This window comes from Cottoperca gobio, chromosome 14 (genome assembly GCF_900634415.1).
Source record: "Cottoperca gobio chromosome 14, fCotGob3.1, whole genome shotgun sequence".
Lineage (NCBI taxonomy): Eukaryota > Metazoa > Chordata > Actinopteri > Perciformes > Bovichtidae > Cottoperca > Cottoperca gobio.
In genome coordinates this window covers 22,049,109-22,073,185 of record NC_041368.1, presented here as the reverse complement: position 1 = coordinate 22,073,185, position 24,077 = coordinate 22,049,109, and the positions used below count along the sequence as shown (strand labels likewise).

The 24,077-nt window shown below is 41.1% G+C and overlaps 2 protein-coding genes across 3 annotated transcripts; both read left to right on the top strand.

Moving 5' to 3' along the window:
• Positions 1-1,345: 1,345 nt before the first annotated feature.
• mks1 (MKS transition zone complex subunit 1) lies at positions 1,346-7,328 on the top strand. Its single transcript, XM_029448259.1, has 18 exons — positions 1,346-1,705; positions 2,326-2,447; positions 2,721-2,773; positions 2,927-3,094; positions 3,569-3,666; positions 3,898-4,026; positions 4,190-4,294; positions 4,550-4,658; positions 4,774-4,830; positions 5,069-5,111; positions 5,209-5,271; positions 5,365-5,435; positions 5,516-5,585; positions 5,677-5,784; positions 5,947-6,080; positions 6,417-6,499; positions 6,672-6,769; positions 6,887-7,328. The coding sequence occupies exons 1-18, from the start codon at positions 1,629-1,631 to the stop codon at positions 6,988-6,990; spliced, it is 1,692 nt and encodes a 563-aa protein (XP_029304119.1). The 5' UTR covers positions 1,346-1,628; the 3' UTR covers positions 6,991-7,328.
• A 565-nt stretch (positions 7,329-7,893) lies between these two features.
• On the top strand, positions 7,894-24,077 carry ap2b1 (adaptor related protein complex 2 subunit beta 1). Of its 2 annotated transcripts, none has more exons than XM_029447860.1 (22): positions 7,894-8,011; positions 10,449-10,503; positions 10,588-10,693; positions 10,815-10,950; positions 11,601-11,846; positions 12,252-12,442; positions 13,889-14,110; positions 14,331-14,451; positions 14,801-14,896; positions 15,266-15,381; positions 15,650-15,815; positions 15,982-16,080; positions 16,382-16,641; positions 16,728-16,920; positions 17,538-17,579; positions 18,510-18,662; positions 18,935-19,080; positions 19,212-19,341; positions 19,697-19,781; positions 20,190-20,276; positions 21,494-21,648; positions 21,920-24,077. In XM_029447860.1, the coding sequence occupies exons 2-22, from the start codon at positions 10,467-10,469 to the stop codon at positions 21,992-21,994; spliced, it is 2,862 nt and encodes a 953-aa protein (XP_029303720.1). In that variant the 5' UTR covers positions 7,894-8,011; positions 10,449-10,466; the 3' UTR covers positions 21,995-24,077. The 2 variants fall into 2 exon arrangements, with proteins under 2 accessions (XP_029303720.1, XP_029303719.1); XM_029447859.1 differs by lacking the exon at positions 7,894-8,011 and adding an exon at positions 8,124-8,229.

Sequence of the window (24,077 nt, the reverse complement as noted above, 5' to 3'; positions counted from 1 at the left end):
ATCCTAAAAACTGTAAACACAAATATAGATTTTACAAATGTTCAACTCGTTTTAATGCAAATAATAATAATAATAAATATTTAAGCAAAATGACTTGGGTTCGATTCCCCGATGGAGAGTGATTTTTAAAATGTTTTTATTATAAATTGCACTATAGTAAAAGTATAGGAGTAGCACTTCGTTTCTCCCCTCTGTAAATTATTCACCAACAGTTAAAAATGGTCATTTAATTAACAGAGTCCATGAAGGCAGCAAACAACAGACAGTGAAGGCAGTGGTTCTTCAGCGGGGAGGGGATGTGTCGGACCGACTGGAGGTGATGGGGGAGTATGTGCTGCAGTTCGGTAAGTACAAGGGGAAACTGTAAAGGTGGGTCCTAGAAATTCATGTCCGCTACACCATCTACCTGATGAAGAAGGGAGAAGAGGAGGAGAGAGGTGGGACCTTCAACCCCCAAGGACCAAGCAAAGAGAGCCTGCTGTCATGTCTGGACTATGCCAGTGAATATTGATTGATAATTGTTTCAGCATTAATATTGTAAATATGTTTATGCATACACTGTACTGTATACTGTATAGTTCTTTACTGTTCATTTGCTTTATATATAATATTTTAAGGTTTGATTTTTTTGGGTTTTAATTATTCAGAATTCAGGAGTTTTTCAATAAAATATCTTGTAAGTATCACTGTGACTGTCTTTACTTAATAAGTAGTATATCTTATTTGCATAGTTATTTAAAGGATGTTTCTCAATTATTAGCTTGAAGTATAACTGCTATAAAAAATAAACTATAATCATCTTACTTATTATTATCATTATACTATTAAGTTCAATCTAACTATTACCATAACCAGCAAATAAAAGTAGCATTGATATCTAACCTTTCAATTATAAATTCTTATGCTGCGATACTGGGTTAAAACTGGTTCGAAGCCAGGGGGAAACATGTTTCTTTAGTCAGGTTTTATATGATGTTAAAGTCCTTCGAAAAACGACATTTGGTTCAGCATCTTTGCAGAGAGTAAACCGTACTCCACAATTATAAGTCACTAAGACAGGTGGATGTCACGTTCGACTCCTTGTATTGTTGTAAGACAATATTTTGGGCTTCATGGCTTGTGAATAGCACTGTGTTTTTGGGCTCTCCGACTCATTTGAAATGTTTCCAGTTCATAAATAATTGGTGCAATTCAGTCAGAAAAAAAGGTGAAGGGATAGTGCTGGTAGAAATACTGCTCCGTACTCCAGCTCAGCAGGGGGCGGTACAGCTCGTGTAAGCTGGTTTGCAAACCGCCAAAGAAATCAACACAGAAGAAGAACTACCCGTATCTCTATGGCAACGACAACTACCATTAGCCGTGCTGTGTGCCTGTTAGCCTGTTAGCTTGTTAGCTTCTCAGCTTCTCCTTGTAGCTGTTACTTACAACATCAAACGTTTATTTACTGACTTTTTTTTTATCGCTTGCATTTCCAAACGCTGCAGACAGTAAACGTATACATTGCAAGTTATTAAGAGTACGAAAAATTATTTTAAAAGTACCTGAGTGCTAACTTTAGCTAACGAAAAGTGCTAGCTTAGCTAACATTAAAGCGTTTCTCGGATGTTTACTTGCTAATTATTAACGTAATGGCAGACAGTTGGAACACAGATACAGGAGAAGCCGTGTATCGTTCCCGGGATGCTGTTAAAAACTTGAAAATAAGGTAAGTAGTTAATGGTGACGTTAACATTAGCTTAGCTCCAAAACCCTCCATGCAATGGAAAGCCTGTAATACTCGTGTATTATGTATACGGGTGATCTTGTGGTCCTGTTTACTCAATGCAGCGTCCTTTAGCAGCTCCTTCCTTACTTTATATTGTGTGTATGGTGTGGAAAATTATATCAAATGCAATGCTAGTAAAAGTATTGTCATGATCTGCACAACCAAAGAGGACAAATGTCTAACATCTTCTGACTTTAAATTGTATGAAAAAAGCATTAATGTCTGCAATAATGTAAAATATCTTGGACATTTTATTAACGTTATCAAACAAATGAAAGATGATGAATGTATTTATAGGTGTACCACTATATTCTGCACACTTAAAAGCAAGTTTACAGAGACTTCAAGTAGCTTACTATGATGCTATGAGAATATTACATTATACATTATATTATTAGAGAATTTGGTTAATGGTGCGATTCTAAATACAAACAGTTACTGGTGAGGGTCAGAGAAGGTAGGTCTGTGCTGTCCATCTCTCTGCGTGAGGTGGGTGGTGAGTTTTCCCAGCCTCAGGACACTTTATTATAGCACGTTATTCATTTGTTTCCCCACTTCAGGGTGCGCATAGAGAGGGTGACCTCCACAGCAGCCTTCTCTCAGCACCTCCAGCAGCAAGTTCTGTCCCAGCAAGACAGAGGAGCCATTGAACTGGAAACCCTCACTTCACAAGGACACACAGGTACAAATAGTTCTGCTGCTGGGAGAAAGACTGTTGATGGTCAGGCTGGACAGTTTTCACTTGTGCATAATAACACACTCTTTTGTCTCTTGCAACTAACAGCAAGTGCTTTTCAGTTTATGTTCACACAGTATGTCTTTGCTGTATGAATAGTTGACTATTTGAGCTAAAGATTCACCGATGCTGTTATCATGTATCGGCCGAGACTGACTCGAATAGCTCACATTTGACGGATGGATGTTTGAGTAACTTGCCATTTCTGTAAATCACCAGGTGATAATGAGGAGGAGCTGATGGTGGGCTGGCAGGAGAAACTCTTCAGTCAGGTAGCACTTTGAGTGTTTAGTATCCTCACCCCACAGCGAATCATAATGAAATATGAAAACGAAACAACTTAAAAGTCAAGAGTTGAAGCGACTTTTGCTATTACTACTTCACCCCTCCTCCTCACCATCCTGCCTTTCTGTCTGTGGTCCCAGTATGAGATGGAGCTGTTCCAGAACGAGGCAGCATGTCAGACCCCTCTGGACCGTCAGTACCACACAGAAGTCACGGCCCTGAACAAAACCAAGGGCCGACGTAATCACAGGATTTTCACATACACTGATCATGACCGCTACACCAGCTGTCTTCCATTGCACCAACTGGTAGGTGATGTCAACACCATCATCCAATAATACACGTTACAGAGTTATATTTTCAGATATAGTATCTTGTTATATCTTATATAAAATATGTAATGGTGCACAGTAACAGGAGATTAAGATTGAAAACATGTACGTTTACAAAAAAATGTCTGTATTCAACACGGTGTGTGTGTCTGTCATGAAAGCAGAAATGCTTACTGCCATGTTCAGACTGTAGAAGCGGAAGCAGCTAAAACTCTTTCTGTGTGTGTGAGTCAATATGGAACATCATATCTGACCGGCACACGCATCAGGAGAGTCTGAAAAGAGAAAAGGATATAAGACGGGAGACATTTCCTAACTTTATATTTGTGATATTCTTACCTTGTTTGACAGTTGGCTGTTAGACTTCCATGCCGTACATGCAGGAGGATTATTACATTCTCTCTAACTGTTTGTAATAAGTAGCTTGTTGTGTTTTGATCCTGAATGCAGCAGTCCACTGACTTATTGACCACAACCAAATCCGGTCCCACATTCCTTGCTGAAAGGATGGCCAGCGTGAGAAACAGACGACAAGACAGACGCACCTTGTAAGTGAAGCATCGGTTAACTTATTTAAATTGATTGATAACCTAAATTGTCTTCCCTGGGGAACGTCCTTCTTCTCTTTGCAATTTCTCAAAATGCTAATCTTCTGTCTGTGAAGAGTACAGTACAAGGATTACATTGTGTAAATACAATGCAGTTAGGTTCACATTTCATTAAGCTTTCATCCATCCCATGAATATGAATCCTCAAAGACAGTCGTTGTTATTTTGCAGAGATTCTAGTATCCCTAAGTCAAAGATCGTCATCTGGGAGCCCACAGAGGAGTTTGTGAAGAGCAGTCATGTGGTAAATAATGCCATGCAGACCATGCACATCATGGGTGACCTGGCCCCCCCTGCAAGGTAAGAATCCATTTTCATCCAATTACTCTTTATTGTTCCATTTTAACCTGCAGCACAGAGACGCAGCAGTCAGTTTAGCTATTAACAGCTTTCATTGGCTGCATGAATTAAAGTCTACGTGTGGTTCAGTTGTGCTTTCCTCTCAATGCATTTGCTTTCTCAGGCTGGGCCAGAAAGACAATGAATATTTGCTGTTAACCATAAAAACAGATGGCAGTGGAACTGTCATTGTAAAACCTGACTTCAACAAAGGCAAAGAGCCTTACAGGCAAGTTCACAACGACTTAATGACACGAGAATGTTGCTGCTGTTTACAAACTACTGTATGACCTTCAAGAAAAACTGTAAGTTAAAGCTGCACTTTGCATTTGTAGACTAAAAGTCTCTCACTTTGATCCAGACTGAAATCTCTTGACAAATATTGGCAATATGAAAACAAAACGCTGTTTGTTATCAGGATAAAGGGAAGCGTGTTCTTTGGACAAATTAAACAAAAAGCTGTCTGCTGTGTGTTGTTGTGCAGGATTGTAACAGCAGGGGAGAAGAGAGAAGTTTGGCGTCTCACTGTTGAGAATGTATGCACAGCCATGCAACCAGAGGAGAAGGAGAGAGAGCAGAACATGTACAAAGACGTGAGTTCATCTCCATCATGGTTCACGAGTATAGCTTTGAATGTTTATGCTCTTATCACTGGAGTCAATCAACGTGTCTTATGATATGGACACATGCACTTTTCTCTGATTCTAGCTGTATGTACGGCACAAGGAATACCTCAACAGCCTTGTTGGACAGGACTTTGAAATGGTAAGTCATTGAAAAAATGATCATTGGAGCTGAATTTGATCAAAACAATAGGATTCAATATTATTTATAGCTTCCCTGAGGCCAAGGTTTCATTATTCAAATAGCTTGTTCTGTCTGAGCAACAGTACAATCAGTTGACGTTCATATATGACAACAAAAAGCAGCACATGCTCATATTTCAGAAGATGGAACCAACACGTTTGAGAGCTTTTGCACTTACGATATGTGTCTCCCTCAGCCTCCTATAGGTATTCTACGTTACCTGATGAATGGAGAGATAGGTGAGTGGGAGAGCTGTGATCATCACTGTTGTATATATTCATTAAATGCCTGTTTTTGGAACTTAAAATCTCCTTCTTTCTTCTTCTGTTGGTCCAGTCTCAGCCAAAGGCTTTGAGTATGATAACTTATACATCCACTTCTTCATGGAAGTGCCCAACAGTAAGTCACGTTCACACTATTTACTTTGTCATGCTTTAAATATTTCAACGAAATTCAATCTTCCACTTCAACTTGTATTCTTGTTTGTTTAAGATTGGTCCAGTTTGCCATTTCAGTCAATCTCAGGGGTTACGCAGACCTGCAGGGCCAGAACATTAGGGAAGGTGTGTGTCCTATATAAGAGACAGCTTCACAGCGTGGCTGCTGATATTTGTTAAACCCTCAATATTCTCTCTGCCAACAGGAAAATGTAGCTTTCTTCAGTTACCCCTTCAGCTTTGAGGCTTTCTACATGAGTGAAAAAGAGAGTGAGGGTTCGTATCAGCCGTGGAACGTTGTGTTTAAAGAATTAGTTTCATGCATTAGTTAGACGTGAGTGATTCATGAGTGTTCTCCTTATTTCAGAGGCGATTCCCCAGTGGCCAGTGATATACTTCAAAGTTCTTTCTCTGGACTCCTGGCAGCGCTATCGAACTGAAGGCTACGGCTATCTGCTCTTTCCTGCCATGCCTGGTATGCTGTGTACAAAGCAAACTGTTATTTTCATTGCAGATTAATCTGCTAATTAATTAATTTTTAGTAAAGAGAGAAAATGACAAAAAGTGTGTGTGTGTGTGTGTGTGTGTGTGTGTGTGTGTGTGTGTGTGTGTGTGTGTGTGTGTGTGTGTGCGCCAGGTAAACATACAATAACCTGCCATACGTGGAGACCCCTTCAGACGGGGACAGTCTCCGCGCTGAGGCGCTTCTTTATTGGAGGTTCGCCGGAACTTGAAGACCACAGCTATGTCAGAATACCTGGGACCTTTAAGGTAGGGTTACACGTCTGTGGAAGCCGCTTGTCACTTAAAGATGCATCAAATCACTTGGATTTATGTTTACGTGCATTGAATAGTTGCACTATTTTCCTTGTATTTTCATCATTGCTTTACTTAAATGGAAACCCAGAGTAGGACTACTATATTACCTAAATACACTATGTATCATGTCTTTGTAAAAGTCATCACTTTAAAGTACACCTGTGAACACATCACAGGTGTACATTTCCCTCCTGACACATTTGCAACCTCATATTTTAGATCCTGCATTGTTTATGCCCATGTTCATGCTGTGTTAATAATATATATATAATACATATATGGCTGCAGGGAGAGAGGCTGAGTCGATTTGGGTTTTGCACGGAAACAACAGGAAGTGTCACTTTTAATCTGCACTGCATCCAGCAAGCCAGGTAAAGACACCTTGTTAGTGTGTGAGATTATTATAAACCTCAGTATTTGTTTGTGTACAGAGTTTCTGTGACATGTTTCCTTTCTCACCATCATTTCTCACACTATTACATATGCAACTAATCCTGTAAAACAGCTGTACTGTGGGGTTTAATGTATCCATGTTTGTCTCAGAGCCTTTGTTGATGCCACCATGTTGAAGAAGAGGAGGCAGAAGGTTTTTGAACAGCTTGGAGGATTTAGTCAGCAAGGAGCAGTTTGCACCATCCTGGGTAAAGACTTTCCCTCAGAACAAGTTATTCAGGATTTGGAAGATTAAAGAACAGTTTGAAGTTGTACTGTGTAGTTTTACCTTTATACTGTTTATTAGTATTTATTTTCTGTGACAGAGGCCTTCCAGAGGGCCAGGAAGAAGATGCAAGAGGCCCGAGAAAGTCTTCCCAGAGACCTCGTAAACACCACTTCCCAACTTCAGGTCGAATCCTCTGCATAGATGGGAAACAAACATCAAATACGTAACGTATTTACGTATGTAAAGTAGTAGCAACATTACCAGCAAGTATGACATGCCATATATGTATTCTTTGTAAAGACAGCTAACATGTTGGGAGGGGAAATGGGTTCATAAATATGGATTTATATGGTAATGAATAAAGAGCAAAGCCCATATGTCTACTGAGTATGATATCACCCTGCATTGTATTCTTTATTCATTCACTAATTTGTGACAACTGATGTAACAGAACATTTTTAGATTTGGATTGTATATTTTTTATAGGTTATTTCAAACAGAATCCTATTTGCTGTCAAATAAACTTTTTTTGTATGAACTATGATGACTATTTTGTGTATTTTTATATTGACTCAATTTTCATACAAATTATACGTGCACTATGTGTTTTGTATATGCAGTTAAGGGCTGTGTAAGTTTTGTGTTCAGGAGTTACTGGTGTGGTGATGGTGGACTGTAAGTAGCGTACTTAAGTATAATTGTGAGGTAATTGTACTCTGTACAAAACACATTGTACATTAAAACATATTTCTATATTATCTTTTCTGGAAATGTATACATACCCATAAACTGTAGCAAGATATTTGTAGATTTATCATGGATAATACGGCAATTTTGAACTTCCATCGGACAGTTTTTAATTTTTTTAAGGTCAAACTAAATATATGAAAGAGTATTTTCTCATCAATCTAGTTATATAATATTTTGTTAATTGTACATGCATACATGTAAATTCACTTAGCTAAATATTAAGACAATAACTTCAATTTTTTTATATTTTCATTGTTTAAATTTAAGTATCACTGTTAATGTGTGTCATTGTATTATTAACTGATGTAAAATAATAAAATAAAAATCAACTCAAGAGGGAAGTTGTCCAGTTTCCGATGACATTGAACGTGCCATCACAATCCCGATTCTCCATCTTCCTCCAACCAGGCAAGGGACCAACCTGCGTCTTGCACCCACCGTAGCATTTCCCCGTTGACATACACTCCACCAGGTATCTGAAAGATTTCACAGTTCAACATTTCTATAACGTTATTTCTATTGTTGTCTGATTTCGTGGCGATCGGTCGGCCGGGCAGCTCATCACAAACACAGCTCCCTGTCAGCAGCGATGGGAACTGGGCCGCTGATCACTTTTCTGTGTGGATGTCAGATTTAAAACATTAGCATTAACGTTACACGTCAAGTTTGTTGATGCTGGTTACAACATTGGTATGTTTTGTGAAGTTAGTTTGACGTTATTGGCTAGGTAAGCATCGCTAGTCCAGAGGTAGCGTCAGTGCTAATCATTACACTGGTGCATTTAACGTTAGCATGCAGCAAGCTAACGTTAGCAACGGCTGTGGTTCGAGTTAATTGTCGCCCTCTTGACGTCTGAGAGGTCAAACGTTATCACAGCCGCTGCATTGTCAGACATGTCACGATTGATTTAGGTTTAGCTTTAATTTAACAAGGGAATGGATGTGATTAACATGTAGTTACATGTAGTTAATGTTAACTCCAAGGGATTAATAAAGATGTAGGTTAAGGTTAGCTAAATTACGTTAACGTTGGCTAGCTAACGTTTACTTCACGCGCAAATGTAACGTTATTGCTCTGTTGTGTAACTCAAGCTAACTAGCACCTGTGATACAATTTTAAAAAATGGTTTTGTATAATGCTAACTTGTCTATGTAGCAGTATACTTTCATTTTCTGTGTTGTATTAGTTGTCCATTTACTAGAATGAATGTGAATTCTGATGTTGACACAAACTACATGGCTAAGTAGTATTACCACTAAAATACTAAAAAAGTATAAAAGTACTTGCATCAAAATGCACCTAAAGTACCTAAAGTAAAAGTATTCATTGGGTAAAATAATAATGTGTGTCACTGGATTGTAGTGGAGTGGGAAAAAGAAAGGAGAAATCCTCAAATAAAGTACAATTACCTCAGAATTGTACTTAACTACAGTACTTATTTACATTCACTACTGGTGAACACCTGAACATTTTCTGATGTCATTCTAATATCCTGGTCATTTATATGAAGCATCTTCTCCTCTTCTGGGAAGGATTTTAACAATATTATGGAACCTGCCGTAGATTACTTGCTCCCACTCGGCTACAACGGTGAGGTTAGGAACTGATATTGCGTGATAAGGTTTTGGATGGTGTTGAGGTTGGGGCTCTGCAGGCCTGTCAGGCCATTGTCATGTTGAAACAGGAAATGGCCCTCTCCTAACTTGGAAGCACACTCTTGTCTAAATATCATTGTATGCTTCAATAAGGTTTCCATTCTTTGGAACTTGGCCTACCAAACAGCCCCAGACTATTATTTCATGTCCACCACGATAGTTGGCACTGTGCATCCTGGCAGGTAGGGATCCAGGGCATCTGCCACACATTAGGTTTGTCAGACCGCCAGATAGTGAAGCGTGATTCATCTCTACAGATATGACGTTTGTACAGCTCCACAGTCAAGTGTTAGTGTGCTTTATACCACTAATGTGTGATCTTAGGCCTGCGTGCCTCCTCTCCACCATGGAGAGCCATGTCATAGATTTCTCACGAAGCTGCCAATAAACAGTTCTGATGTTGCTTCCTGAGGCAGTTTGTAACTTGTGAGTGTTGCAACCAGGGATTCGAAATGATTCGCTATGCATTTGGCAGAAAGAACTGTTGTTGCTCCCAGATATTTCTACAACAACGACACGCCTTACAGCTGACTGGGGCCGAAATCTGACTTGTAAGTCACTAAACTCTGCGGTGCGACCCATTCTGCTGCAGATCTGTGTCAGTGGAGGTTACATGGATGTTTTATATTATGAACCTGGTTGAGGCAGCAGAACCCACTGATTGTGTACACGTACTTTTAATTATATAGTGTATTTCCCTCGCAATCAGATGGAGTTTTAATAAGAAGCTAAAACCTCAAAGGTGTGTGATTCAGTTTTCATACACGGAGCCTGCGACCTTAAGATGTATACAATAATAAAAGAGAGAGATGCCAGTAAATATACAGAGAGGAATGCTATGCAAATGCACAATCATCTTTTCTATCTATCTTTAATATTAATGCATATACTGGAAAAGGCAAAATAAATTCTATATTTGTTGTTATCCAAACCCAGTCTGAACCCATTTGAATCTGTATGATGATTGAATCACAGATAAACTAATTGTAGATAATATAAATGTTGATTAAATCAGTTGACGTCGTATGCAGCACAGATAAACTAAATGACTGAAGTTTGTGGAAGTAGTTTGGGGTTTGATCATCACTTCGCCACCATGTCCCACACATGATCAGGGAGCAAGAGACGGTAAAAACTACTCGATGTTGAATTCATAAATGACCTCATTGTGAAAAGGCACATTGGAGATGGTTTAAGGGACTGAGTGATGCAGATTTTGCTGATGGAATAATGCAGTATATTCCTTCTCTACAGATTTTAAGGACCACAATCATGACGGACTCCAAATATTTCACAACAAACAAAAAAGGTGAGTAAAGGTGTAAAGTGGTGCTGAACTGACGATATATTCGAACCGTGCGGCTGCTAATATTCAGTGTGATTTCTCTAACAGGGGAGATCTTTGAACTGAAGGCGGAGCTGAACAATGAGAAGAAGGAGAAGAGAAAAGAGGCGGTAAAGAAGGTCATCGCTGCCATGACTGTTGGCAAGGACGTCAGGTATTTATTTAAATTTAAACTCTTGTAGAATTGTCCTTTCGGGTGACTTGTTATTCACATGGCTCACGATGTAAACACAAGATGAAAGACAGCCTTGGAGCTCATCTTGCTTTTCTGTCAGTTCTTTGTTCCCAGATGTGGTGAACTGCATGCAGACCGACAACCTTGAGCTGAAGAAGTTGGTCTACCTCTACCTGATGAACTACGCCAAGAGCCAGCCGGACATGGCCATCATGGCCGTCAACAGCTTCGTCAAGGCAAAGACTTGTTTTGTTTTTATGTAACTGTGTATAATAGTGCCATAGTATCTGAAACTTCACCTACATCTACACTAAGGCAGAAACATCCCTGTGCACGCTCGAATCAAAAAGCAGCCTTTTCATATTCAGCGTTTTTGGGTAACGAAAAGATGGATTTTCAGATTTAGCTGCGGTTGTGTGGACACGACTGTGACTCGCACAGCTTCCCTCACCGGCGTCCCACAGACCAGAGTCCTCAGAGCTGCACAGATGAGACAATTAATCACATTTTTGTGTTGTGAGGCTACTTTACTTTGTCACATATGACAGTAAACTAAACATGTTATGTGTTTCTGACTGTTGGTCGGAGAAGAGTTAAAGTATTTCTCCTTGGTCTGTGAAGAATTATAACACATTTTTTAAATTAGATTTTATAAACCAAACGATTAATCGAGAAGATAAATGACAGATTTATCCATTCTGAAAATCATTGTTAGTTTAAGGCCTGATTGTCATGATGTGTGGAGAAGTGTATTCCAGGCAAGAAAGGACTTTCTAGTTTTTATTTAAGGATACATTTAAGATCTTTATGAGAGTTTTAATTTGTGGGCCTCAGTGAAATCTAATCTCTTAAATACCACAACTGCCTTTCTCATGTTGCCCTCCAGGACTGTGAGGACCCCAACCCTCTGATCAGGGCTCTGGCCGTCCGCACCATGGGCTGCATCCGGGTGGACAAAATCACTGAGTACCTGTGTGAGCCGCTGAGGAAGTGCCTGAAGGATGAGGACCCATACGTGAGGAAGACGGCGGCCGTCTGCGTGGCTAAACTTCATGACATCAATGCCCAGATGGTGGAGGACCAGGGCTTCCTGGACTCCCTGAGAGATCTCATCGCTGACTCAAATCCCATGGTAGGTGTCGTTTATTCTTCTGGGATTAGGTGGCGTTTAAATTAGGATTGCATGCATTTTAATTACAGTGGTTTGCAACTAAAATGTTAAAATCTTGTTCTACATTAAATGATAGTTTATATATCACAAGCTGGACACATATTTTACCCGATACAGTCTGCAGCGAAGCACAGAAGCAGTTGCACCATTTTAAAAGTGTGATATGAGTTGACAGTGATCATAAATAATATCTAATCTACCCATTTTGCTTCTATTGCTGCATTAACTGTGTTTGAGGAAATGTTTTGACTACAGTTTGAGTGTCATTGGGATTATAGTGATGAGCAGTTCTCCTTTTTAAAGATGTTCTGATTTACAGTGAAGTTGTTGATGAAATCCAAATAACAGAACTTCTCTGTCCTTTAGGTTGTTGCCAATGCAGTGGCTGCTCTGTCTGAGATCAGCGAGTCTCACCCCAACAGCAACCTGCTGGACCTTAATCCCCAGAACATCAACAAGCTGCTGACGGCCCTCAACGAGTGCACAGAGTGGGGACAGATCTTCATCCTGGACTGCTTGTCCAACTACAACCCCAAGGATGAGCGCGAGGCCCAGAGGTAACGATCACTCCGACTTAAGTAAGGAAGTGTAGGCTTGTGCTGATCGACTGCATTTGCAGAAGCTCCTTCTGCACCAGCTGTTTCCTCTCTGCTTAGTGATTTGTTATGGTTTGAGTGATCAGGAGGAGTGCTGTAACATATCTTGTCAGTTACTTCTAGTGGTTTAGTGTTTAGCCATGCAGGTAGTTCACTACTGATGTTTCTAAGAAAGACTCCACATGACAGCCGGGTTTGTGTTTGTGTTGGTGGCAAACATCCTAAAACTGGGACAAACTAAACCAAAGCCGTCTGCACGGAGAGACACGTGAACCTCTAGAAGGAGAGGAAACAATATTATATTATTTATTTGTTATTTTAGGCATTTTCTGACTTTATTAGATATTTATTAATAACCAGAAGATGGTTGGCAGGAAATGAAAAGAGATTCAACAAAAGTCTCGAGGGACCAGAGACATTGTGGTTCATGATCAAATCAAATGTATTTATAGAGCTCAATATCACAAATTATACATCTGTCTCAGTGTGCTTTACAAACTGTACAGGATACGACACCCTCTGTCCTTAGACCCTCTGTCCTCAGACCCTCTGTCCTTAGACCCTCTGTCCTTACACCCTCTGTCCTTACACCCTCGCATCGCACAAGGAAAAACTTCCTAAAAGAAACCCCATAATTAAAGGGGTAAAATGTTAGAAACCTCAGGGAGAGACTGAGGAGGGATCCCTCTCCCAAGACGGACAGACGTGCAATAGATGTCGTGTGTACAGGATAAACAACATAGTACAAATACAACATTTGACAGAAATGATGTTGTGATCAAAAAAGAGAAAGTTTGGATGAATCCAGGAAAATGTCAAAAAGGCTTCCCGGTGTCCAGCAGGACCAGGGCAGCAGGCGCCGTCACGATTCCTGATCCTGACGTAAACTTTATCAGTGGCAACCTGCCACATGAGACACAGAAACTCCTGGGGATGATGCCCCGGATGATGAGTTAGTAACATACATTTACATAAATGCATACAGATAGAGAGGGAGAAGAAGAGAGGGAGGGGAGGAGAGAGGAAGAGAAGGAGGAGAGCAGGGAGGTGTCCCCCGGCAGTCTAAGCCTATAGCAGCATAACTAGGGGCTGATCCAGGGCAAGCCTGAGCCAGCCCTAACTATAAGCTTTATCAAAAAGGAAAGTATTTAGCCTGCTCTTACATGTGGAGAGGGTGTCTGCCTCCCGAACACAAACTGGAAGCTGGTTCCACTGATCCAATGATCAGGATCTTAACCCCTAAACAACCGGAGTGGTCCTAAAATATGCTTGAAAGGTTTTTTCCTTTCTGATACTAAAGAAGAATGATTAAAGCTCAAACTTAGTAAGAGCCGACACCAGACCAACACCCTTCTCCTTGTTTATGTGATGACACTCACTTGTTACCTTCCATTTCCCCTTTCAAAGCATCTGTGAGCGTGTCACTCCCCGGCTGTCTCACGCCAACTCAGCGGTGGTGCTGTCAGCGGTGAAGGTCCTGATGAAGTTCCTGGAGCTGCTGCCCAAGGACTCGGACTACTACAACACCTTGCTGAAGAAGTTGTCTCCTCCGCTGGTCACCTTGCTCTCTGGAGAGCCGGAGGTCCAGTATGTGGCTCTGAGGAACATCAACCTCATTGTCCAGAAAAGGTGTGTGATCACCAACAGTAGGAGCTGCGTTGTATTTAATCTTCACTGACCTTCATGTTGCTTCCACCAACACTGTGGATCCTTAAAAAGACATTGAGTACATTCATCTAAACATAAGGCCTTCAGTGACATTAAAGTGTCTTGACTCAACCGTTCAAAGGTAACTGCGTTTCTATTGGATCAGGTGTTGCTACAGTCTGATGTGTTGCTTTGTGCGCAGGCCTGAGATCCTGAAGCAGGAGATCAAAGTGTTCTTCGTCAAGTACAACGACCCGATCTATGTGAAACTGGAGAAGCTGGACATCATGATCCGCTTGGCCTCCCAGGCCAACATTGCCCAGGTACTGTATATGAAACTACATGTGAACTTTGTTAGAAGGATCATTTTGCCACATTAACAGTTATGGTTTAAGGCAACACATATTCCTTGTGGCGATGTGTGTAGAGGGTGTATTTCAGGTGATGTCAGGCTGGTGTTTGGGCTGCCAGGGCTGAAAGATAACCTATATGTGATTTCATCATTTTACCTTTTCATATATTCCACTATGTAAACTGTATTGAAGAACTAGAATAATAAATACACTTTTAATTGTCAAAATAATGTAAATCTTTGCTTGAATGTGTAATTTTAATGAAGATATCAAACTGGAACAAACTCAATAAAATGCTGCTGTTCTCTGTCACGTTCAGGTGCTGGCTGAACTGAAGGAATACGCCACAGAGGTGGATGTTGACTTTGTGCGCAAGGCTGTGCGAGCCATCGGGCGCTGTGCCATCAAAGTGGAGGTAAGACTTCTCATCGTCGGTGCAGAGCTCTACGCAAAGTCTTAATTCACGTCAGCCTGTGTGATGGCAACGTCACAGCTCACTCGCTCAACAGAGGCTCGAGTGTGTCCTTGATGGGGAATGATACATTCAATGCAGACCAGAAACAATAGAGTATCTAGTCTTAAAGCTTTTCTTTACTTAAATTGGCTGTAGTTTGATTTTACGGATCTTCAACCTTCATAATCCACTTTAGTTTATTGATATTCATTCTCCCTCGTCTTCATCCTGCAATACTTCGGGCCAACGCAAACCACTTGTAATGATAAGTTGTGTTATGAGTCATTGTGACCTTTCAACCTCAGTAATGATGCCTTTGTTGCTCTCCAGCAATCAGCTGAGCGCTGTGTCAGCACCCTGCTGGACCTGATCCAGACCAAGGTCAACTACGTGGTTCAGGAGGCCATTGTGGTCATCAGGGACATCTTCCGCAAGTACCCCAACAAGTATGTTTCCCACTGGACTGCACGCTGCTGTATTCACGGGGCGGTCGAGCAGCGATACATAAATAATAATTATATAAGCCAGTCACAAGAAATCTATTCTGGCTATAACCTATAAATAAAGACTAACTTGTTTAAGCACTTTATTCAAATTAAGGATTTTGTTTCATGCGAGTCGTGACCACCAATCATCCTTTACAGCCCGGTACTGAAAGATGCTGACCTCCATATCCCTGCAGTAGAGTTTGATTGTGACCTTTGTGTTCTTCAGGTATGAAAGCATCATTGCCACTCTGTGTGAGAATCTGGACTCTCTGGATGAGCCTGATGCTCGTGCCGCCATGATCTGGATTGTCGGCGAGTATGCCGAGAGGATCGACAACGCTGACGAGTTGCTGGAGAGCTTCCTCGAGGGCTTCCATGACGAGAGCACCCAGGTGGGTCCTTTCATTGTACTAGCAATTAACTGAGGAGCGCTTGAATGTACACAGATAATTACATTTGAGAGTAATTCAGCACTTTCGAGGAAAAGATATCGAGGAGGACAAAAGGACTTGTGCACTGAACATATAATAATGTAACAGTGTGTGCTTTGACTTGCAGGTCCAGCTCACTCTGCTGACTGCCATCGTCAAGCTGTTCCTGAAGAAGCCGTCAGAGACTCAGGAGTTGGTGCAGCAGGTCCTCAGCTTGGCCACTCAGGTGAGTGTCGTCTCCTGTTCTGAACAAGGGCAGGTTTACACCAGTCTGATGGTTTATTTATTCACTGCTGGGTAATGTTGCAGGTTGTTGTCTTCCACAGCCCTGTACATATCTGGGTTTTGTGTTTGCTCTGCACGTTCAGGCAGAGAAGCTTGGAGCATATCAAAGTATTTATAGTTTGTTTATTTAAGTTGTGCCACCTCTTAGTTCCCGCCTTAGTAACTCTAGTGCTCTAACTCCTTCACTGAATGAATGAGAAAAATCATTTCCAGCACATGTTGAACTCTCTGCTCCTCTGCAGGACTCTGACAACCCTGACCTGCGTGACAGGGGCTACATTTATTGGCGCCTGTTATCCACCGACCCCGTGACTGCCAAGGAGGTGGTGTTGTCAGAGAAGCCCCTGATCTCAGAGGAGACGGACCTGATCGAGCCGACCCTACTGGACGAGCTCATCTGCCACATTGGCTCCCTGGCCTCTGTCTATCACAAACCGCCCAGCGCCTTCGTCGAGGGCAGCCACGGAGTCCACAGGAAACACCTTCCTGTGCAGCACAGCAGGTCAGACACACGAAGAACTTCATAATATCGTATATCATTCATAATATCATTTGTTTTAGCAGTGCCACTGTTTTCTCCTCTGACAGCATTGATACAGGTGAGAGCCCAGTGAGCAGTGGACCCGTTCCTACCATGGACCAGCCACATGTGATCCCCAGTCAGGGTGACCTGCTGGGTGACCTGCTGAACCTGGACCTGGGCCCTCCAGTCAATGTGCCCCAGGTCTCCTCCATGCAGATGGGAGCGGTGGATCTTCTGGGAGGAGGCCTGGACAGTTTGGTGAGCTTGAACACACACGCACATTAATTTTGCTGTACAGCGGAAGCGTTGATTAAAGACCCGATCAGCGTTCTGTGCTTCCTTGTTTTCGTACCAGTGCTTATCTTGAACTACGTTTCGGAGAGTCCAAAGGACAAGCGGTTGATTACAGAACGTGTACAGCTGTGATTAAAGACATTTCATCCCGTAGAAAGAAGTTTATAACCAAATGTTGGCTTTTGTGTATTAATTGCAAAACAGTACATTTCTTATTCTCTTTAAGTACGCTTGTAATTTAAATATATTTATGCTCTGAGAATGTTAAAATACATTGCATATGTGTATTTGAAATGTTAATATATTGGTTGTTGTTCCAACATAGAGCTGCGTTAAGCTTTGGTGTATTTCTCCTCTGTTGGTCACACTTCCACTTGTTCAAGCCGCTGGAGTAACTGGACTTCATGATGATCTTCCTGCACATTTTAAAGTCTGATTTAATGTCTAACGTACTGTGCACTGTTGCTATTCTCCCAGAAAGTGAGGGTTCCTCTTGGCAGGTTGCGGTTGCTAAGAAAGTCTCTGTCTCTGTCTCTGTGTGTGTGTTTGCTGTCTGTGGGGGCCTCTCTTCTCTCCTGTAGCTCGGGGGTGACCTGGGCGGAGGTGTTGGGGGAAGTCCAGCAGTAAGTCAAGCCCTTCTGTTTGGCAGTCTCTCTGCTCGCTGCATGCTCGCTGAACTTCTTGCCGTCTGTCTCACACTCAGTTAGAAGACCACTCGGATGTTTTAGCCCACTTTAAGTTTCTCTTCAGTAAACCTGCTTTATTTCAAGCAGCATATACAATAGATGATTGACAGTTCTCTCCTTCACTCATGACAACAGCATGATTGTACACCTGATTGGATGAACACACACACGTCACTCAGCTGTTTACGCAGCTGTGCAACTTACTGCTTCTCATGTTGATGACTTCATAAAGTAAACCACATTAGTTTAGAAGTTCTTCCTGTTGAGTCACATTATTTCCTTGATTGACTAAAGTAATTCATCACAGTGAACTTCGTGTAATCAGAATTTATTGCCGAGTGCTTTGGTGTATCGGTGCACAACATAAAGAGAACATTAAATTAAAAAGGGAAGAAGCATAAATAATGCTGACACAGCTGAGCTTTTAAAAAGTGCTCGTTTTGTGCAGAAATGTGCAAAAGGAATAAGTGCTGACGCGTCTGAAGTCTGAACACATGATTTGTACATTGATCATAGCTTTATAATCAAAACCACAGGTAGTCTTTACATTCACCTCACGTCTGAGCGTCTTCACACTCTCTGTAATAACCGCTTGATATAGTTGAGATGGTCTGAGTCCTTCTTTTGGCATGAAGTAAGACGTCTGTTTGCTTCTGTTGTAGGTTTATATCTAATTGTAAGTTGCCAGTGATGCGTACTAAAACCATGGTTACTAAGATCGTGTGTGTGTGTGTGTGTGTGTGTGTGTGTGTGTGTGTGTGTGTGTGTGTGTGTGTGTGTGTGTGTGTGTGTGTGTGTGTGTGTGTGTGTGTGTGTGTGTGTGTGTGTGTGTGTGTGTGTGTGTGTGTTTTGCTGTCATGGCTTTAGGTTGGACAGAATTTCATCCCCTCATCTGTTCCCAGTACTTTTGCTCCGTCACCCACACCGGCTCCTCAAGCTGTCAGCAGCGGCCTGAACGACTTGTTTGAGCTTTCCACAGGCATGGCCAACACCACCGGAGGCCACACGGCCGCCAAAACAGTGAGTGCACCCGTCACAGTTCTCCTGAATAATGGATAACACACATTCACTCAATCACAGATGCATTACTCACAATGAAATACCAAGTTACAAGGTAATGTGAGACCCTTCATGGTTACCATTGTGCAGATCTATCAGTGACTTTCTACGACCTAAAAGCTTGAAGGACCATTAAACGCACGGAGTCGTCCTCTCGTGTCTGACCGCTGTTTCCACACATGCGTCAGTGTATTTACGATGTGTAGAATTGATTACACTGGTGCTTTTTGCAGGTGTGGCTTCCTGCAGTGAAAGCCAAGGGACTGGAGATCTCTGGAACCTTCTCTCGCCGCCAGGGTCACATGTACATGGACATGACCTTCACCAACAAGGCCCTGCAACACATGACCGACTTCGCTGTCCAGTTCAACAAGAACAGGTCAGTGAGGCGACGACACAGGGATGCTGCTTCGTCGTTGGAGGTGTAGCTCATGCTCTGCGTGTATCTTGTGGAACTGAATACAGTTGAAGGGCACCAATGTTTGATTTGAGGTTTTTTCCTACATGCAGTTTTGGGATGATCCCCACCAGTCCGCTGCCCGTTCACACTCCACTGATGCCCAGCCAGACTATTGAGGTGTCTTTGCCTATCAACACCATTGGGCCAGTCATGAAGATGGACCCGCTCAACAATCTGCAGGTACAGAAGCACGCCGTCCCGGGAAACACACAAACCTGACTTGTTTAAAGGTATAGCCTCAGCTGAAGTCGTAATGCGTCGGTTATATTTCAAGTAACACTGAATTGCAGCTTGAACTTCGCTACAGCTGCGAGGAATATGGAACGCCAAGTTCACTGATTGATCTGCCTTCATGGTATTCCCGGGAATCTCATTTCCGTGTGTTTTTTGTGTTGTGTCCTCTTGTGTCTTTCAGAGAATGTATTGTCACGATAACTCAAACCTCGGCACAGAACAAGCGTGTCGAGTACGAGGAGAGTTTTCTTTATCAGTAAATGTCTTTATCTGACGTCCTCTTTTGTTTACTTGTACACAGGTGGCTGTGAAGAACAGCATCGACGTCTTCTACTTCAGCGTGCTCATCCCTCTCAACATATTCTTTGTTGAAGATGGAAAAATGGGTATGATTGTTGCTCACAACGTTATAAACCACCAACAATATCTTCCATAACCTTTGCAGCAGCGATACAATGACTCTGAACATGTTTACGTATGTAGATCTCTCATTGTATGTGAGCTGGTTTATAAAATATACTTACTGCAGAGTTTCAGACAGAAAGTCAATTTCAATTTGTGCATTTTCCAAAACAATATATTTTTGATTCACAATTCTAAGAGAGAAATTCCTCCCAGAACATCTGTGTTACCAAGAATAAATAATCCAGCCTGAAAAGATTTTAAAACAAGAACAAGTGTCTTAAATCTGCACTTGATGGCTACATACGTATATTATATGATTAAAGATTATTTACTTCCATTGTGTATCGACCAGCCAACAACGTGTCGTGTTTGTTTGTTCCCCTCTTCAGAGCGACAGGTGTTCCTGGCTACCTGGAAAGACATCCCCAATGAGAACGAGCTGCAGTACCAGATAAAGGAGTGCCACCTAAACGCAGGTGAGACACGTTTGTAATGTCTTGTTGTTTACAACAGATTAGAAAGTATCTGGTGGAAAAGTAAAGTTGCTCATTATGTCACTTGTATGTTTATTTGTTTCATCTCTCTCCTCTAAGTTATCTTAAGAATATATATTTGTATTTATTTATTTATATTTATATATTTTTTTTATATATATTTATATTTATTTATTTATATATATATATATATATATATTTTTTTTTATATATATATATATATATTTGTTTTTTTATTTATATATATATATATTTATATTTATTTATATATATATATATATATATATATTAATTTTTTTATTTATATTTATTTATTTATATATTTATTTTTATATATATATCTATATTTATCATATTTATATATATATATATATATATATATTTATATTTATATTTATTTATCTATATATTTATATATATATATATTTATATATATTTATACTTTTATTTATTTATATATATTTATTTCTATATATCATTTTTAAAAAGCACTTAGAGCAAAAGACAGGAATCGGAGTGTCTGTACTAAATATGCAGATGAGTAGGAAACACATTTGGAGCTCAGCGCTCTTCCTCAACACTTTTGTTTTTGCTTCCATTTTTCCTGATCTGACGTCCGCAGGCCACAATCAACGAAATGATCAACTCTATGTAAAGGAGATGTGTCCTGAATGATGCTCACACTCTTAGAGGAATAAGCATTTTGTGAGCATAGAACAGGTGCAAGACAAAAGTGTTCCAACTAACCCGTGTTCTCCTTTGCATCCCTCAGCGGTCACGTTAAAGCCTTTACATGTCCTGATAACCTCTCAGCTCCTCCAAAGTCCTCACTCTTCTCTCTGTGCTCTCTTTCTCCACCCTCATGCTTATCTCGGGACATTTCTTCCTGTACCTGAAGATCACCTCAAACTCTCCTGTAATTGTGCCACTGTTATCTTGGCGGCAGGATGCTAACAACACACGCTGGTTGTTCTTAGCAGAGCCAGTGTTGTAGAACACCTGCTCAGAAGGTTCCATTACAGTTCATTAAAATCCCCATAGAGCTAATTCACCGATAAATAAACCTTTAGAGTTGGCATTAGCTTGTGAGTACATTAGTGTTAGCACCTGTAGTGACTCCAGTGTGTGTGTGTGTGTGTGTGTGTGTGTGTGTGTGATTCAGCTGCTTTAATTACTCCACCTTGCTTGTGCTCCTGCAGACACAGTATCAGGGAAGCTGCAGGGTAACAACATCTTCACTATAGCCAAGAGAAACGTAGAAGGCCAGGATATGCTCTACCAGTCCCTCAAGCTGACCAACGGCATCTGGATCCTGGCTGAGCTCCGCATTCAGCCGGGCAACCCCAACTACACGGTAACTCATTCAACACATTTACAGTCAGCCTTAACTGTTTGGTCTTCTGCTGCACTTTATGGTTGTTTGAATTATTTGAACATCTGTGTAGACAGACAGGCTCGTATGGTCATCGCACCAACATTTACTTTATAATGATTCCACTTTAAAAGCTCTGCAGCCGGTCGTTACTGTTGACTCCTCTTCTCATCCTTCATCTCTGAACTTGTGCAGTCATCTGTTTGAAACGGCATCTTCATCGTATGCAACTGTGTTCTCTCCGTTTCCACAGCTGTCTCTCAAGTGTCGGGCCCCGGAGGTTTCTCAGTACGTGTACCAGACGTACGACTCTGTGCTGAAGACCTAATTCTCTCTGCTTCATCTTGACTACAAACTGCAGTGTTTTTATCATTTTCTGCCATCTGCAGCTAACTGCCAAAACAAGGGAGTCTGAGCAGTAAATCATGCTGCGTAAATTGGAATATTTGGTGTATTTTTCCTCCTGCGGGATCAACAAGGCAAATGTCAACACAAAAGTATTGTGGTATGTGTTGTGCTGGAGTTAAACGGCACACTGTCGATGTTCCTTTATTTTGGCAGTTGAAAGCGTTATTGATTCATCTTATTCTCCACTTCTATTGTTACCTCCCAGTGAAAACGTGTCGACCATTCCATCCTTAATTTAGTGTCTTAATGTTGTGAAGATGTGTCTGATGGTGAGTGGAAACATCATCTCCCCAGATTCCTTGAAGCCATTGTTTTTTATTTTGCACGGTGTACGGCTCGCACTCCTTTTTGCTTTCGATTCATTTTTTTATATCGACTTTGCTTCAGTTGCACCGACAGAATAATACCAGTGTTGATTTGTTCCTGTTGCCATTAATGTGTGTGAAGAGTGGAAACCAACAATGTGATTGTCAGAAGCTACTAACGTCTGTCCTTATACATATACGTTATACATCGCATCACACGTGTTCTGCTGTCATGGCTTTAACACAGCTCCTTGTATTTAATGGGATTACTTATATTCGTGCAGCGTTTAGATGGAAACCACTTTTTCCTCCCCGAGTATGAAACATTGTGCAGTCGTTTTAAAAACTTCAAAAGGCATTCCAAAAAGCTAGAGAAAGAAAGAGCAGCCGAGAGATGAGTGAGAGCCGCGTCTACAATGTTCCAGGCATTTCTTTACTGCTTCCCATTTGTGAATCATGCTACTCAAAGTCTGTTGGAGGTCGTTCTAACAAACGTCTTCCCGTCAGGATGATAGTAACACTCCACCTTTCTCATCTCGGCCGCACGTTAACGTCTTCGCCATATTTAGTTTAGCTTTTATTTTTAACATTTTTAGGTATTTTAATGGTCAAGTCATAACAACGGGTGACTCGGACGCAGCAGATCGTTCTAAATGTGAAGCAACATAATACAGATGTGTTTTATAAAGTCATTACTACATCCAGTGTAGTGAGGAGGAACACAGTCCAGAAGCTTCTGACTGAAAGCAACTCTCTTTGTTTAAATGACCACGTTGCAGTTATTTCCAACAGTCTTCACTCATTAACTCGGAACCACAGCAGCTTATTGATTATGTGTTAACACACCAGTGCCACTCCATTTTAAGAATATGTTCTAGTTCATTTCACACGTAATTCTTCTTGCAATCGCCCCGTTTACTGCAACCACATAGTTGCACGCGGCTTAATGCACCTATATTGTCATTCCTATTTATTGTGCATCTACCTCTGCGTGTTTCCTTTTTAACTGGCTTCATTGTTGCCGTAGCTTCAACTCTGTCATGTGCTTTAAATGTTTTCATCTTCTCTTTTGATGCCAGTGTTTTTTTGTAATCTTCATGCCATTGTCGTCGAGCCAGTTGAAACCGTGTGGCAGGTCGGCCCAACCAATCGAACAGGACCAAGCATTCACGCAAATGAAATGCCAATTGTATGTTTTCATACCCGAGTGTCAATATAATCTGATGTTGGCTTTGTGTGTGCTATAGAACATAGGGTGCCCAGAGTCGCGCTAGTGAAGTGTAGTTCAGTGATGGTGTAGTTTATGTAATAAATTCTAATGTTTTGGTATTACCCTGAAACGGAAATGAAGCCTTCTCTATCTACTCAACAGAAAATACTGTGTTCAGTGTGATTGTCCTGGTGACACTATTTTCGCGTTTATGTGCCTGCATGAGCCCACTGTCCATTTTATCCTTTTTCATTTAGGCTGTGGCTTTGCTCCATATAAAAACTAATCTCCCAACTTCATGTCTGTTGTAGATCTCATGTGTTTTCTTTAAGCAGCATCGTCTCCAGCACATAGAAGTATATCCAAAACTTTTGCCAGTAATACAGAATGTATGGTGAGAGCTATCATAGCATCATTGCTGTAACCCTGTTGTAAATGGTGTTATTGTCACACTACCACATCTTATTTCATTAAAATGTCAAAACACA